The sequence below is a fragment of the Pelobates fuscus genome, chromosome 4, assembly GCF_036172605.1.
Source record: "Pelobates fuscus isolate aPelFus1 chromosome 4, aPelFus1.pri, whole genome shotgun sequence".
Taxonomy (NCBI): domain Eukaryota; kingdom Metazoa; phylum Chordata; class Amphibia; order Anura; family Pelobatidae; genus Pelobates; species Pelobates fuscus.
Genome location: NC_086320.1, coordinates 136,784,546 through 136,802,983, shown reverse-complemented (window position 1 = coordinate 136,802,983; position 18,438 = coordinate 136,784,546). Strand labels below are relative to the sequence as shown.

Below are 18,438 nucleotides of genomic sequence, written 5' to 3'. Positions count from 1 at the left end.
CTCTGGCATTATACCCGTAGTCCAATATCTATTCAATAATCTATAATCTAGTTAAATGAGGTGTTAATATACCAAAATAAAACTTATATCATAGTAAAACCATCAGGTCCCGGAGCTTTACCAGTTGGTACTGTATTTGTAGCTTTTAAAATGTCTGTTTGTGAGATGGGTGAATTCAGAATTTAATTGTTTTCTGTTGAGACTTTTTACAAAGGGACCAGAAATTTATTATTTTTTTCTGCTGTGGGCTGAATAATATTAGGGTTTAAGTCCAGATTATATAATTTTTTTTATAGTGTTTAGCAAATGTATTACTTTTTGTAAAAAACAAAATAGGTAAATACACTAAAGTGAAATAAATATATTACTTAGAGCTACAAGTGTTCCCAGGTGTGCCTCACCAACACTTTACAAGAAATAAACACAACAAAGATGGGAAAAACACCTAGTATACGTATAAAATAAAAAAGACCACCTGGATATGTAGACCAGGATGAATGGGTAAAATTGAAGATCTCTGAAGATCTATAATAATAATAAACAGGACATAGTGTAATACAGTAAAGACACAATAAAATGTGTGATGTTGTTTAAAAAACTCACAAACATGTGATGATTCAGGCTTGTCACCCCACCCGGGGTTAAACGGACCAGGGAAGGTTCCAGATGATATGTATCCTTATATGCGTAGAAAGGAAAAAAAACGCAAATGGCGAAGTAAATTTTAAAATGTCAATTTTTTTATTAGAATGCACTTACAAGCTGGAATAAAATTAGAGGCGTATCTCCACTCAATATAGATTGTAGTAGCAGCTTGATAAGTGGAGCAGGTCGCCAAACAGCAGTATAAAACAAAATAAATAACAATATAAAACATAAAGTCCAATAAAAGCAGATGCTTTGTGTTTAAAAATTCACTCACTCAATGTTAATGGTTTAAATGTTGCCACAAGCAGCGTCTCCTGTGGGATTAAACAATTAAAGTCATATTGTCATCAAAAGGCATGTGTGCAATATTAATTGATGGTGAGGCTATTGTAAGAGATGTAAAGGTTTATAGTGTGATGTTGGTCCTGAGATTCTGCAACAGTGTACAGGTCTGTCTCAAGAGAATATATATATCCCAATACTATTCATATAGGGATCCCTACTGATTATTATTTTGTTAATATCTATACAGAACAATACAATGTATACACGTCTATAAAAAGCCTGTGAAAGACCATCTGGAATCCTGTTCTATATGAGGGCTACCGCATTTCTTTTGGTTACATATAAAGAAAAACAACAGTCTAATAGAACAAATAAAAGTATAATACTTAGTGGAATCCAAAGGGAAACCCGATTTAAAATGAGTTAAATGTGATATTCACTCAACTATGAGGGTATAATGCGAACTTGAGATAACTTAAGGGGCTGCTTTAGCTCAAGTTATATAGGCCATAAATGGGGCACGGTGAAAACTGATGTTACATGTTGTGCCTGGGATAACATTAAGCTATCCTCTGTCATATATAATTAAAGAACTATTAATTAGAGAAAGCAAATAGTACAAACCTATCAATTTACAAAACTCAACTGGTCTTCGGATGGGAGATCTACATGGATAGGTGGTAGTAGAGGCAGAGGTCTCCTCCTTTGCCAGTTTGTTGGCTTTAAGTTTTAGTGTTGTCTGAGAATTAGATTTTTTTCGAGGGTGCAAGGTCACATTAGTGCAATAGTCATTTGCCTTCCTCTCCAGACTCAATGTATTTAGTGACCCTATTTCTTGTGACAAGAAGCCAGGTGGGTTGTCCCCAGCGGTATGAGATGTTGTTTCTTACATTGGGTAAGCAATATATTTGTCACGTATTCATCCGCTTATAAAAATGTGGTTAATGGCATTTACTGTCCACACATGAAAAGTGCCGAGCAGCAACCAAATCCACAGAAGGGTTAATGCTGAGCAGCAATTATTGCAAATGGGAACCTGGTAACTGCCTTTGGGGTCAAAGGCCGGTTACAGCCTATCAGATCTAGAGGAGGGGTATTTAGGCCCAGTTCTCATCCTGCTCAGTGCCCTGTCGTGGTTTCCCTTGTGGTTGTCTGAGAGTGCGTTATTGATTCTGGTATTTCTGGTTATTTGACTTTGGCATTGTTTTTGACTTCCCTGTTTTCTGGCATCCCTGACTCTTCCTTATCGTTGTGTCTTTCTGTATCCCTTGACCTCGGCTATTCCTGACTATTCTTTGGTACGTTAGTCCGGCCATTCTAAGGTCCGGTATACGTTACCTATCAGTCCTCTGTGTTACACAATTCTACGTGCTGGATCATTCTGTAATCCTGACACTATTCTGTTGACGATGAAAACTGAATTGTCAAATTAAGGTAGAAGAATCGCAACATATTCTTTAAAATAACTCTTCAGCTTCCGTGCGGGAACCCCGTAGGGCATTCCTATATTGTTCCGTCTAGACCTATCTTCTAGGTCTGCAAGCTTCTGCTCCACAGAGGTTACTGCTTCCGATAGGGATTCGTGCTTATCCTCCTGCATGTTGTGGGACTCATCTGTCTCATCAATCTTGGTCCCTAATTTGTTTTCACACTCCCCAATTTCTTGAATGGCGTTGGCCTATTCAAAGGTAAGACATGTCATATTAGTTTGTATGGTTGGTTTTTTTTTTAGGTTCTGAAGCATGCTGTTCATCTTGCACGTAAAGGTCTGAGTTCAGCAGTACTGAGGCTGAGATTGGCACCTCTGTGGCCAATTTTATTTGGCGATGCTTCTTGTTCCAGGTCGGCATGAACTCCGGGTTTTAGCAACTAACTTTTTTCAGCCAAAACTTCCTAATTTTACTAAGTTGTAAATGAGGGACTGAATTTTAGGCACCTAGAGAGCTGTATTTTGTTGTCAAACTACTCAAAACTATTTGACAGAAAAAATGGTGATGACACCTATTGGTCTTTGCACAATTAGCTGTAGTGGTTATGGTGTTTAGCATACCAATAGAGCGATCAAAGGGGCTAAATTATTATTTATGTGTAATACTTATCAGCTGAAGCACTTCCTGCAATGGTGTCTGGGTATAATACCCCTTATATTCCTGCTGGTGGTGGAAAAATAGGAAATTGTGTAGAGGGGACTGGTGGAGGTAATTTGTTATGCATGCTAATTCCAGTCCTTACACTACAAGGCAGACAAGCAGAAAATATAGTAACCTCCATTTGTCCTTTGTGTTCTACTTGAGGGATTGGTTTCTGACTACCTTTACTTTTCTGCAAGGTGTCAGTATGTTTTGTCAAGAAGTCCATTGTTCAGGTACCAAGGTCCATGATTGCTTTTGGGCAATTATGCAGGGCACAGACTGAGATTCGAGAAAAAAATTACAAATTACTTTGGCTGCTTGGCTCCTCACGCTTTGAAGCTATTTTCAGGCTTCCAAATATATGAACAAAAAAAATTATTTTTATCAACAAACTAAATGTATAATAATATTAAATGAACAGCACTTCATTATGTTCAAGTAAAGTGTTAACATTCATTTTAAAAGTAAATTTGTGTGTGTATGTATATATATATGTGTGTGTGTATATATAATTTTATAACATATATTTATATAATATATTTATATATATATATATATATATATATATATATATATATGTATCTTAAATATGTTATAAAATTAGTGCAACCAATATTTTTCTCTCTTCAAAATATATAGAAGGGAAAGGAAAATATTGGTTGCCCTTATTTTAGAGACATACTTGTTTGCTTTTTACAAAATGAAAAAGTAAATATACTGTCTTTGTACTTGTCCTTTGATGTGACATAGAGATGAAGGACTTGTGTTCAAGAAAACTGCTGATGGCCTACGATTTCAGAGTAATGCGTAGTCTAATAGCATATTTACGGTCAAGAAAACTAAATTCAGTTGGCTATTTGCCAGTTAGCTAAAGAAATACAAAACACCAAAGCATTTTCGCAGCCTAGGGTGAACTAGATTATCTGCATTCAATAATTATTATTTTTTCATGTTGGCTCTCAGGTCCTGTGTACTTTAAGATTGTTCATTTTGCAACTCAAAACAACATCAAATATGAAAGTCTAACCTGTGTTTGAAACATTGATAACCAGTATTTGAAACACTAAATAACTTTTTGAATAAAAATAAAACATGCTTTTTAAATGGTAATGCCCAATTTCATATTGTTCAGCTAATTTTTTTCTCATTTAGAGATTGAGGACTGAAGTCACCTAGCGAGTTAATACCTGAAAAGATAATCGATGATATAGGTGAGGTTTAGGAGCAATAGCCCCATATGTGAGAATCCTTAGCCCCAGATTCCCAAGCGCAGTAAAGTTTTTCTTAATCCATTCCTCTATAAATAAAATGGCGGACTTTGGGGTAAAATTTGGGAAAGTAATACATAGAACATGACGAGGAGAGCTGGAAATGATATGATGCTGCTGGGGATGAGTTGGGCATTAGATGAAGGCAACTGGAGAGACGATGGGACATCTAAAGGATGGGCTGGAGATTAGCTTTGAGAAACTATAGGTAAGAGTGGTGCTGGCAAAGAGATTGGGTGATCTAAGAATGATATGGGAAATGATATGGGAATTACGTTGTCTTCTTTTCTTGCAATTCCATGTTTTTGTTCACCTATATAAAAACACAGCATGATGGTACAATTGAGCATTGGGTTGGTATGAAATTATATTCGGGACTGCATTTTATTCCTTATAAAATAAAAATTCTCAGGCACCCAGTGTGATAAATCAGGCAGATTTATTGGGCACTGCAACTTTTCAACCTGTACCCAGGTCTTTATCAAGCTTAAAGACCTGCATACAGGTCAAAACGTTGCAGTGTCTAATAATTCTGCCTGATAATTTTTCTTTTATACTTGATCTTGTGGGATATGCTGACCCATGCTCAGTTAGGACCCTTTTATTTTTTATGATTGAGTGCAGTGCCTCTTTTCTCTTTCAAAACTGCATTTTATTCCTGGATAGAATTAAATATTTTTTAAATATTTTGCACTACATTCATTGAATATCCATGCCTATTGAACTGCAACAAAAAGAGACACAGTTCAGTAGTATGTATAGTGCAACCCTCCCTTAGCTCTTCCATGGCTTAGGATGCTTAGAAAAAATGAACTGCTTCTACCTAAGCCTTGAAAGGATTTGAGGGAATGTTCATTGTACAGGGATGAGTCCTTGGGAAGGTGGGTTTGGTTTTGGTTGAAGCCCCAGATATTTTTGGAAAGTAACAATAATCCTGTCTGAATATAATGCAATTAAAACCGTAAAACAAGTTTGTATTTTTTACATCTTCTTTCAAGAGTATACACATTTCCTCCACATACTCCAATCCTGGATGACATTGATCCGAACTATGGACTACATGGCTACCAGCTTCATGTTGATATGCACAATGGACTTAGGACCTATTTCTGTGGAACCTTTCGTAACCTCTTTTGTAAAAAGGGTAAATAGTCTCCTTTTACCTATAGTCACCATGTCAAATAAGAAACCAAAACTCTACTGTATTTAACCATGTTCAGATAAATGTCACTTTAAAATGTGCCCTCACACCATTTCTAGAAGGCTTCTTTAAGTGGCTCTGTGGATATCTGACATTCTGCTTTAATAATAATTATGCTGTTTTGCACTGTATTTTAAATTGCTTATGTGTTACTACGTTTGATACCTTTTTCTGAAACCTACTGGGGAAAATGTATTGATGTTCCACTATGTGAAAAGTTGGATAAAGATCTGAAAGTGAAGCAATGGAAACCAGTGGCATGTTCCTTCTAACTCCATTAAAGTTGTATGGCCCCCAATTTTCCAATTGCAAAAATGTTATAAATACCTCCAACTGGTTTTGTCCTTGCATTCAAATTCGTTTTACTGTTTTAGTGTGATTTGAAAAGAAAATGAAACAAAAGAAAAAAATCTTGCACCATTGTAGATTGTTGGTTATATTTGAACCAGGTATGTTTATTAAATCATATTTATTTTGGCCCCTGTTATAGGTTTAATCTATTATAAGAGAGAAAAAAAAATCTATGTGCTCATTGCACATAGTAATACTCCTTATTTTATGTAAATTTGTTTGCTGACTTTGCAATTTAATAAAAAGTCATAATGTTTGGATTATGAAAGCAAACACCTTGCATAGTTGGGCACCTTACAATGAATGGAAAATCAAACTCAATTATATTGAATGCAGTTTGTCAATGCCAAAAGTGAGAGGGCAGTTGCTTTGAAACGAGAAAGCCATAATCCGGTGAAAATGTCAAGCAAGCAAGCAGTATAATAATAGTTTGAGCTTTGTTAACTGTTTTCTGTCTTTTCATTTAATGCCTTTGCTTAGTAAATTCCCCCCTTGCATGTCAGTGAACATTCAGCGGCTTTCCTGAAATACAAAACTTGAACTCAGTCAGTTAAAGGGACACTCCAGGCACCCAGACCGCTTCTGCCCATTGGAGTGGTCTGGATGCCAACACCCATCACCCTTAACCCTGCAAGTGTAATTATTGCAGTTTTTATAAACGTCAATAATTACCTTGCAGGGTTAAGTCCTCCTCTAGTGGCTGTCTAGTAGACAACCACTAGAGGGACTTCCGGCTTCTTAGACGACTTTTGGTCATCTAAACCAGTGTTTCCCAACCCAGTCCTCAAGGCACACCTACCAGTCCTGGATTTAAGGATTACCCAGTTTTGTCTAAGGTGTTTTTAGAAAAAAAAGAAAAAACACCTTAGACACAACTGGGTCACCCCTAAATCCTGGACTGGTAGGTGTGCCTTGAGGACTGGGTTGGGAAACACTGATCTAAACAACGCTGTCCTCACGCTATGCATGAGGACTTCCAGCGTCGCCGGAATCTCCATAGGAAACATTGAATAATGCTTTCCTATGGGGAGGTCTAATGTGCGTGCGCGGCCATTGCCGCGCATGCGCATTAGATCTTCCCGCTGGCTGACGTTGGCGGGGGAGGAGCGTGGGCGCAGCCTGACCCAGCGCCGAGGGACATTGGCGCTGGAGTCAGGTATGTCACTGAAAGGGTTTTAATGACTTCAACAATGCGGGATATGGGGGGTGGAGGGGGGGGGGGGGGCACTTCTGGATTCTGCAGTGCCAGGAGAACGGATTTGTTTTCCTGGCACTGGAGAGTCCCTTTTAAGGAACACTCAAAGCATCATAACCACTTAAGTTCATAGTAATTATGGTTCCAGGAGTGCTCTACACCCCCCTCCCAGTGTAAGTAGTCAATTCATTTACTAGCGATTTGACATCTTACTTTAGGTCTGCTGGGTGCCGATCATTTCCTCCATTGAGCATCGAAACTCTCTTCTCTTAGCTAGCCTGGCTGTACAGAGGCTAGCTCATTGACTGAGAGCAGTCAGCTGATTTAAAACATGCACTTTGTTTCATTATATGAAATTGAGCAAGCCTCTTACACTCATGTATACATTGTGAATATCATAAATAATAATTTAACATCCAATTATACAGGAATATATTCTACATCCTATAGAAAGCTTAAATACTGTCTGAGATTGTTTTCATTTGTTGCAAATTCCTGCTATTTTGATATTGTCTTAGTGTTATATTTATTTTGCATAATTAGTGTTTCTTGACATTATAATATACATTGTGAAAGTTTATCTTTTAAAAGAGCAGAATGTATGGTCTATTCACTGTGCTACCAGTGGAAAAAATATATATAAAAGGGACTGGCTGCACTCACCTAAACATGCTTAAATGGGGTGCTGCTGGGGGCCAAATGGTACAGTAAAAATAGAAATCCAGCGCACTCCCTTATCTTCTAAACAGCTACTTTGATGCTGACAGATTTGACTAGTTTTATTAAAAACACCTAATCTAGGCAAAAAATAATGGGGGTTTAGTTACATTATATGATCATACATTGCATAAGCCTGCCACAACGTCAATGTACCCCATCTTTGGCAGGTCCTACTCTCACTTCCAACTGTCTACTAAATGAGCTACTCACTTGGGGAAATCCTTCCATCTCAAGTTCTCTGCAGTACAAGGCTTAAATAGGGTCCTGAGATGAGACACCTGTGACAGGGGGCGGTGCAAAACCAAGGAGCTGGCTAGACTCCTAAATATATATGGAAAAACAAGGGGCTGGCTGCACTCACCTAAACATGCTTAAATGGGGTGCTGCTGGGGGCCAAATGGTACAGTAAAAATAGAAATCCAGTGCACTCCCTTATCTACTAAACAGCTACTTTGATGCTGACAGATATATATATATATATATATATATATATATATATATATATATCAGATAATCCTTTCAAACCCAGTAGTGATGTCATCTGTGGTTATGCCCCATAATGAACAGAGAATAAGGCATATTTCTGGGCTACAGGCTTGTGAATGGAGACCATAGGAACCGAATAGATTACAAAACTAAAGGTACAAAACAAATCAAGTGACTTTGACAGTGAGTTAATTTTCCAATCGAGCAATGTACATTGGGTTACCAAGCTAATGCCACGTACATAATGTGGGTCCCAGACAAAGATTAAAAAAAATAAAATAAAAAACACTTTATACATAATGCAAAGGGTATTTATAACCTCTGACAGATTATGTATACTGACAATTGTTCAACTTTTGCATGCATTTAAAAGATTTAAAACTTCTGAAGTAGTTTTGTCCTGGTTATGCGACTATTCATCTATTTGTAATGAACATCTTTTCATAATTAATTAGTCTAAAAAGCCATTTTTAAAGCTTTATTTGCATAAATAACATCATATTCACTGGAACATTTTGTCTTGAGTAAATGTTTTGTCGCTTAAGAAGTGTTGGCTGATGTTTTTCATAGTGGTAGTGACAAACTGCTGTTACATTATTAACCATGTGAGGGTGCTAATGTCACCTCACTGCAGTTTTTTTTTTTTTTTCAGTATCCCTAGGTAAAATGCTATTCAAAGCTATTTCAAGCATGAAATTGACACAGCAGTAATTTTTACATGTTTTCTTAGCCCTTCCTTGGTGAGTGCTGGGTCCTAGAAAGGAATTGAATTTGCTGAGTAAAATGTTAAACTCATCTGCTTGAGGATTTTGTTTAGGATCCATTTGTGGTGTATTTTGCAATTTTCTCATTATAGTTAAATATTTTTTTTTATTTTTATTATCTTTTTACGGAGATGTTGCAGTTGTGAAAGATTCCTTATTCTCGGATATTGTCTAACTTTAGATTGGATGGTATATTTACATCTCATGAGAAGATTTATTAGAGCAGATATATGTGACTCAATATTATATGAAAGGTGACAAATATATATGTATATACTTGTAAGCAAGACAATGTTTTGAGGGAACATGCAGTTTTAATATAATCTCAAGAAACATAGGAGTCCTTTACAGGGCCAGCCTGGGAGTCTGACAGTCCTGGAAAAATGATTTCACATAGACCCTTCAGATTGTTGACAGGTTTTTTGTTACATGGCCCAGTGAGATTGCAACAGACCTATGTCTATGTGAGACTACAGAATTATTTTAATGAACTATAATGTGCTCAGAATTTTTCTTTTATTTTTGAATTGTGCTCACATCATCATTAAATGATTGAAATTGTGCTTTTATAGTACAATGATTAAAATTCCCACTCACAACCACACTGTAAACATAAAAAAACTACTCATATTTAAGAAACATTTGAAATCCCCAAAAGCACGTAAGCTTGCTGAAGTAGGGGTTAACAACGTGTCTCCTCTTTCTCACTTTATAAAAGTGCCAATTTCTACAGAAATGTTAAATTTTATAGAATATCTAGGTTGCACCCCTAACTGTAAGGTAACCAGGAGGGTAATCGTCCGGGTTGCTTTGTGCCCCAGCACATAGCAGAAGCAAATGCTTCTCATAGAGAAGCATTGCATTCAGTGCTTCTCTATACTTCTCCATGAGAATCATTACAGGAACAGCACAATGATGGCAGTGGATGCACCCTGTTGTCCCAATGTTTATCTTTGACTGGCTGGGTAATAACCAGCAGTGATGATCTCCCAGAGGCAAGGCACAGCTTTTGATGCTGGATTAGAGTCAAGTTAACCCCTTTTTTAAAGCGGCATTGTCATGCCAAACCTACCTTTCCCAATCGCTTCCTCTTCTCTTCCTCTCCCAGGATCTGTTCTTCCTATCATATCTAGTTTTATCTACTTTGTCTTATGTATTTGCTACACTTGACCAGCTTTGACCCAAGGAGGAGCTTACGTCCGCTTCATTTCCTGTGGTCAAAGAAATTTTCCCACAATACCCAACTTTCCCCCATGTTCTCGAGTTGCTTGATTCGCCATTCGAACGTCCTGTCAAAACTACCGAATTTTGTACTAACAGAATGAGAACAGTTTGTCCATTCGTATACTTTTTGTTCGGATCAGAATTTCATTTGATTGAATGAAATTCCGATCCTATTCATGCCGCGGCTGCATCTTGAAGCAGCTTAGTAGATAGCTCCCTAATTCCCACGGTATTACTTAAAGGCTGAAAGTCCAAAATTGTCAGGAACCAATTGAAGGGAAAGCTACCGAGATTTTCCCATTCCCAGTATTTTTCATGTGTTCTTATTTGTCTTGTATGGTTGTTCCATAACATTACTGTTGGAACACAATACTAGCTCCACAACCTTATGGCCTTGTTTATGCAGTGTTTGTTGAAACCTAATAATATTCTCAGGCAAGTGCATGGCTTTGGAGAAAAACAGAAGGAGAGGGGCATAGCTAAACGGTGCTGGATTCAAGGCTTTGGAATGAAACCATTCATAGTGATTGAGTCCCTATAGGAAATCCGGCACCAGGCACCATGTGGCACCAATACAACTTAATTCTAATTAAGTTGTTATGATGCCTATAGTGTTCGTTTGATACACTGAATAATTTCATAATATGTTCAGATGAATAAACAGTTAGAAAGGAAGCCAATAGAAAATGTATTTGTGTTTTTTGTTGTCTTTCTTGCAGTTTTAATTTAAGTATAATTGAATGTCATAAACAATTTTGTATTAATTCTTAAAATTATTGTATTCATTTTTTTTGTAATTGTTCTAAAGTTCAAATAAAGATTCTAGTGGGAAAAATATAGTATACATTTAATCTATACATTGTAGGGATGAGATCTCCATTACATGCATATATTAAGAGATCTATTCACAGATTACTTAAATGTAATGGTTTCTAACTAAAGCATTAGTGATTTTTTTATTTTCTTTTTTTATATAATCTCTACAGTTTTTAGTGTTTCTGTGTTCCTTTCAACTAACTTTCTTGGTTCACTGAAATTCTACAATTGATGTTTCATACTAAGTATATACGAGGCTCATTTGTAGATCATCATAATTTTCTGCACCACTGTGCAGCTTGATATTGGCTAATTTGCCTCAATTTGGCTCGGTTAATTGTATCCTGATAAAGTATTGTTGATGATTTGCCAAGGTAAATAATTGGTGACAAGATATCACATAAGCTTTGTATTATTTTTTTTATTTTTCTTTCATTGCATGTGTAATGCATTTTGAAAATAAATGTAGTAGCTGGCAGATTATGCTAATCTTACTATTTTTACTACATAGTCCAGCATGATAACATTCTTATTAGCTTTATAATAACGTTGATAATACCTAAATCTATTCTAGATTTTGGTGTAAATGGACTGTAAGCATTTCTGTTTTAAGGTTTGTTTTTTTCTATTTTTCCTAGAGGCTAAACATTTGGCAGTTCATTGCCTGGCCTCCAGGAAGTGCCCTAAAGGGATTTTCTAGTGCCAGGAAAACAAACCTGTTTTCCTGGCACTAGAGAATCCTGGTGTGCCCCCTCCCTCCTGCCCCCCATCCCATGTCGCTAAAGGCGTTAAAACCCCTTCAGACACATCGGCACTGGGGTCAGGCTCTGCCCACGCTCCTCCCCCGCTGGCGTCTGCCTGCGGGGGTTAGACCAAATGCGCATTCCCGGCAATGGCCGCCCGCGCACGATAGACATTATTATTTAATGCTTTCCTATGAGGATTCGGCGACGCTGGAGGTCCTCATGCATCGCATCATTTAAGAAGCCTTAAGTCCCTCTAGTGGCTGTCTGGTAGACAGCCACAAGAGGAGGACTTATCCCTGCAAACTGCAATAATTAGAGCTGCAGGGTTAACGGTGATGGTAGTTGGCACCCAGACCACTTCAATGAGCTTAAGTGGTCTAGGTGCCTACAGTGTCCCTTTAATCTTCAAGCAGTATACGTGATGTTTAAGCTGCTTTACAGCTCTCCTGGCTATGTAAACCACCAGCACATTTCTTAGCCCCATTTAGTTCACCAATGTTCATTCGGTAGCTGGACCCCTCAATATTAAATGGAAATACATGCCACATGTGGCGTGATCACTTGCTGCAATCATCAATTTAGAGGTTATGGTGGTAAAAGGAAACCACACATCTGTTAACTGAGCAGCTTCTAATGTGAATGTTGCCCACCTAAGCATTTTTGCACCTGCCATTTTGTGATGTGGGTTGTGCATTTTAACATACTTTTCCTTGGCTGCCTTTATATATGCTGTAATAGAGACAGTGGGGTCATCAAGGGTGTTGTGAGGATCAAAATACACCTGGGGCTTGAGCCCCAAAATAATTTGACCTTTGCCATTCCCCAATTCTACCATTTAAAATGCCTCTTGGCACATTCACAGTTACTTACATGCACACACAGTGATACACAGACCTACACAAGCATACACAAGTCTGACAAACGCACACACAGACAGGGACACACAAATAGATACACAACCAGGCACACACAGGCACAGACTGACACCATCAGACACAGACAGGAGCACACACAGGCATGCATATACACAATAAAAAGATGTGTATGTACCTTGCCTTCCCAGTCACTGTTTCAGCAGGACTACTGAAACAGTGAGACCTCTTATTGCGCCTAGCCTGGTAGTTGGTGGTCTGTGAGTTTTCTCAGTGAGCCGTTCTGCCACACTTCTCTCCTTGTCTGTGCTGGTCTCCTAAATGAGGCTCAGTGGTGAGTAGAAGAAGAGCACACATAGGCAGTATGACACTTAATCATATCCGGTGGGTATTTCTTTCACTGCTCTGTTACTGCTTTCAGCAGACTCCTAGACTAACGGAGAAGACCTGGAGCAGGCAGGGAGAGCAGGGAACATAAGAGACGAAAACATTTTGGGCTCGAGTTCTCCCAGCCCTCCTGTAGACATCACTGGCGGTAATTATCATGCCTAATTACAAAATGAAGGTGTTGATCCTGCATTAGTTGTATAAGAACAAATGCCCTAAGTTTTTAAACTGCATCCTGATGGTTACATATGTTTTATCGGATCATATATACAAAATTCCCATACAACGTTTCGTCCTCATAGCCTTAACCATGTGGAAAATAACACCGATACAGTTTACCTGTGTTGAGAAGAAAAAATGCCAGTCTATCAGGGACTGATCAGATGGGTAGGTGTCAGAACAACTGGAATCGTAAACGTACATAGTAAGTAGAGCCAATTAGACATGTCCCCACTAACATCCCCCACTGGCAGAGTGTAGAAAACTTACATAACTATACATCATGATTGAAAACAAAATAGAATGAACTGCAGTATGTGTATATATATATATATATATGTATGTATATATATATATATATATATATATATAAACCCAGAGAGCCCCTGCACTCCAACTTAGATAATTAGAAAAAAATACCTGGTGCTCTGGTGGCTAAATAATACAGGATACAACAAATACCGGCACTCAAGGGTTGACAGCACATCAAATCTTCATTTATTTCTAACACAGAGATCGACGTTTCAGCTCCTCACAGGAGCTTTCATCAGGACACAAAATATCATAACACTGAAAACACTCTTATATAGGACATACAATTACTACTAATGGGTACGTACCGCCAGGCGCACTGCATTTGCGCTCCCGCCGGAACCGCCGAGACCGCCTTCACAGACAACTATACTTCCGGGTACGCGGTCATGTGACTCCCTAGGACGTGTTGATTGATCGGGCTATGTACGTTGCTGGAGCAAGTAAACAATCTCAGATGGTTGCTCCCAAAGTACCAAAGCCGTCGAGGAACTATTTCCTCGTAACACTGAATGTTGTCATGGCGATCAGGACGCGTTTCCGGCAGACGTGCCGAAATGCGCTAAATCTAAACGGAAAAACCAATAAGACACATACCTGCATGCAAATGTATATACTATGTGAATGATAATAGCTGTGAAATAATGTGAATGAATGTAGCAGTGGAAATGAAAATACTGATAAACAGTGAAAATGCATATGGATTCTCAGGGATTTTCATTTTTATTTGTATTTTTTGATTTTTATTTTCAATATTATTCATAATTTTTTTATTCATCTTTTTTCACTCTCATTTTTATCTATCCTTATGTTTATTTTTATCTTCATTGCTTATTTCACAGATATTATCATTCACATAGTATATACATTTGCATGCAGGTATGTGTCTTGTTGGTTTTTCCGTTTAGATTTAGCGCATTTCGGCACGTCTGCCGGAAACGCGTCCTGATCGCCATGACAACATTCAGTGTTACGAGGAAATTTGTTCCTCGCCAGCTTTGGTACTTTGGGAGCAACCATCTGAGATTGTTTACTGGGGTTGCCCCAGCAACGTACATAGCCCGATCAATCAACACGTCCTAGGGGGTCACATGACCGCGAACCCGGAAGTATAGTTGTCTGTGAAGGCGGTCTCGGCGGCGAGCGCAAATGCAGTGCACCTGGCGGTAAGTACCCATTAGTAGTAATTGTATGTCCTATATAAGAGTGTTTTCAGTGTTATGATATTTTGTGTCCTGATGAAAGCTCCTGTGAGGAGCTGAAACGTCGATCTCTGTCTTCTAAATAAATTAAGATTTGATGTGCTGTCAACCCTTGAGTGCCGGTATTTTTTGTATCCTATATATATATATATATATATATATATATATATATATATATATATATATATATCAATCTGTGCATGATCGTGGATTAGCCTTGAGGCCAAAACATGTTATGTGAATTTTGTGTATATGATCCCATAAAACATTTATGTGATTTACACCTTTGATACTGTGTGCTTTTTTCTAAATGTGGTGTTGGGCACTGTGGATCCTTGACAAAGATCTCCTGTGCTATACCTGTTTTCACAGATTTTCTCTACTTTTTTACTCTGTGTAAAAAAGTGGAGTACAATTTTGACATCAAAAGCATTTTACGCAGTGGATGTATCTACTATCTGCATGGAGTGAACTGTTTTAATTGGTTTTATTTGCCGCATGTTTTTATTTTTCGTTGTATTCATAAGGCAATTGATGATATTTGGATTTTGCTTTGCTGTTTCTACATTTAACATTTTGTCTGGTATTTACGTGTGCTCCAAATCACAGTATGCAATATAATTTGCATGTAATTTTTTTCCTGTAAAATTTTGATTTCTTGATCAGTAACTACACCTTTTTGAAGTGTTCATGGTGCAGTAACTGCAATGTTTACATTGCAGTGCTAAGACTGTCTCTAGTGACTGTCTACCTCTGGTTGTCCTCACGCTTTGCATGAGGACGTCCAACGTCCTCCAAATCCACAAAGCAGTGAATCACACTGCATGGGTAAAGCCTCATGCGCGTGGCACTCATGGAGTGAACTGTTTATGGTTTTAACTGTTTTTGGTTTTATTTGCCACATGTTTTTATTTTTCGTTGTATTCACAAGCTGATTGATGATATTTGGATTTTGCTTCGCTGTTTCTACATTTAACATTTTGTCTGGTATTTAAGTATGCTCTAAATCACTGTATGCAAAATAATTAAAAATCCTTTATTGCATTTAATTTTTTTTTTCCCTATGAAATTATTTTCATTTCATGATCAGTAACTACAAAGACCACTTCACCTTTTTTAAGTGTTCAGTGCTGTAACTGCAATGTTTACATTGCAGTGCTAAGACTGTCTCTAGTGACTGTCTACCTCTTGTTGTCCTCACGCTTTGCATGAGGACATCCAATGTCCTCCAAATACACAAAGCATTGAATCACTGCTTTCCTATGGGTAGAGCGTCATGCGCGCGGTGCTCACTCCCCATGCACATTAGGTCCCCCCCATAATCGGCTGACGTCGGCTAAGGAGGAGTTCAACTCAGCTTGGTGCTGGAATCCGGTAAGTGACTGAAAGTTTTATTTTTATATATTTTTTTTATTTTAACCCTTTCATGGACAGGAAGGACAGGGGGAAGGGGAAGAAAGACTTCGAACACATCATACAGCAACTAATTTTATACTGCTAGTTCATGTAAGATACCGTGGTTCTAGATTTCTTTGTACATCTTTATGTTCTGTAGAGGCATTTGTTTACAGACAAATATATGCACTGATAGCAGTATTATTTTATTATTTTTGGTCAAATGTAACATACCCTTTCATGTGGCTACATGGTGTTTCAGTACCAGTTTCTGTGTAACACACATTTTGGCATTCATTGGTTGCTATGTAGATTCACCATCAATTCCATAAATTTTGGTTGGGCTACACTGATCCTTTTTTTTCACATTTCCAGACACCCTTCTATATACACCAGATTGTTGATTATCTAACAATCTACTTTATGACTTCCTGATTTATCCACGGTTATCTGACTGTAATGCATAATCTGCAGTTTTGCCGAATAATAAATCTAAAATGACAGGCCACAGTGAGATTGATTATCCACCAATGTTGAGTACCTCACTGCCCTGGCCCTTTGTATTCAGCATATAATCAATATTGTATTGTAAAGCGTGTATTGTAAAGATTTTTTTTTTTTTTGTACTGGAGTAAATGGCACTTTTGATTTTGCAACAGTGATAGTAGTAATGTTATTTACTAAATTTAAAACTGCAAAATCCAAGGATTATCTTTGAAATTGGCACACAGTTGCAATTCATGTATTCCATAAAAGTATTCCTGGGTCCAAGTTTGTAGCTTAATCATTATTTTCAAGTCCTCTGCAAAAAACAACTGTAAATTGCCAAAAAAAAAAATAGCTGTCACTATTAGCGGCTGTGGGGAAAAAGGCAATGTCTATGGAGATTCTTGCAGGATTCTTTGTAGACCACACATGTGCAAGAGTACAGTACTGATGTGTGTCTTTGGGAAGATGAAGTGCCAGGAGCTATGAAGATGCAAGGTATAGCTGCTAGGGACTGCTTCCCCTGCACCCTCGGACCACCACACTGCAAGCGGTAATGTCACTATTGCACGTCTTTGCACAATATGCAAAAACCCTAGACATTAACAGAGCCATTTTACAGCAATATAAAATCCCTTTATGCGATTGGGCATGGCCCTGGTTTCTCTGTTGATTTACAATAACATGCTCTACTACACTTGGGGTAGAGAATAGAAAGTACACCTAGGCTCCCTTCTTATTAATTGGGGGAAGGCAGCTTAAGTCCATGGTGGAACTTTTTTTTTTTTCCCCAACTGTATTTTTTTTTTTCATTATATCCAATCTGTGAGCTTTGTTCTAGTGTATTTTGGTTATAAATAAACCAGAAATATCACTCAATATTGCATGTTGAATAAGTGGTTGCATTTTTTTTGCACTTGCTTTGCGACTTTGAGGAAATGCTTCAGTTACGTTTAATACCTTTTGCAACGTTGCAGGCCTTTGCAGCAATTTCATAATGTTGAAGAATTTAACTTGTGGCTTATTGCCAAGGGGCTTACAATGAATATCTGACAAGAAAATGTGTTTATGTTCGAGATTGCTGGTCTCTGCTTTTTAGTTAACCTTGAGACCTACTTTGCAAATCCTGCACTTGCTATCCTTGAGCTTTGCAGGTCTTCTGACTCAGCCCTTCCTAAGAAGGAGCCTTAGTGATTTTGAACTTGATATAAGATTGAATGACCTTAACATTTACTTGTTCTTTCACTTGACATGGTATACAACGATATTTTATATGTAGTTTTTTTTTTTTTTTTTTTTGTACATTGAGTGACACACTTAAAAGCCCTTTTTTTTCTAATAAACATCAAACAAAATGTGTGTCTGAATGCAAACTACCTTTTCTTTATAGCTTTTTATCTTGAATGCAGCCATTCTAAACATGAAACGGAAACTAGTGCCAAATAGCTCTCTATAGTGCCCCCATCTGTACCGTACCTGATTTCGGCAGGAGACCTATTGTGCATGCGCGGCAATGCCTGCGCTCGCTTTAGTATTTTACATGACGCTGGATGTCCTCATAAATAGCGTGAGGACGTCCAGCGTCTGTTAGACACCTAGATGTCATCTAATGATCTGGCAATCCCTCTCGTGGCTGTCTGGTAGCTTTTTAGTTTTTTAAACTGCAATAATTACCTTTGCAGAGTTAAGACCAAACGGCATTATTTCTACAATAATGGTAAAAATTACA

At 37.8% G+C, this 18,438-nt stretch overlaps 1 protein-coding gene across 1 annotated transcript in view; it reads left to right on the top strand.

Moving 5' to 3' along the window:
- The window catches only part of FBXO15 (F-box protein 15), a 156,030-nt gene that overhangs the window by 103,398 nt on the left and 34,194 nt on the right, over window positions 1-18,438 (top strand). Inside the window, exon 9 of the mRNA XM_063450479.1 lies at window positions 5,332-5,477. Coding sequence (XP_063306549.1) covers window positions 5,332-5,477 — 146 coding nt within the window. The remainder of the gene's footprint in view (window positions 1-5,331; window positions 5,478-18,438) is intronic.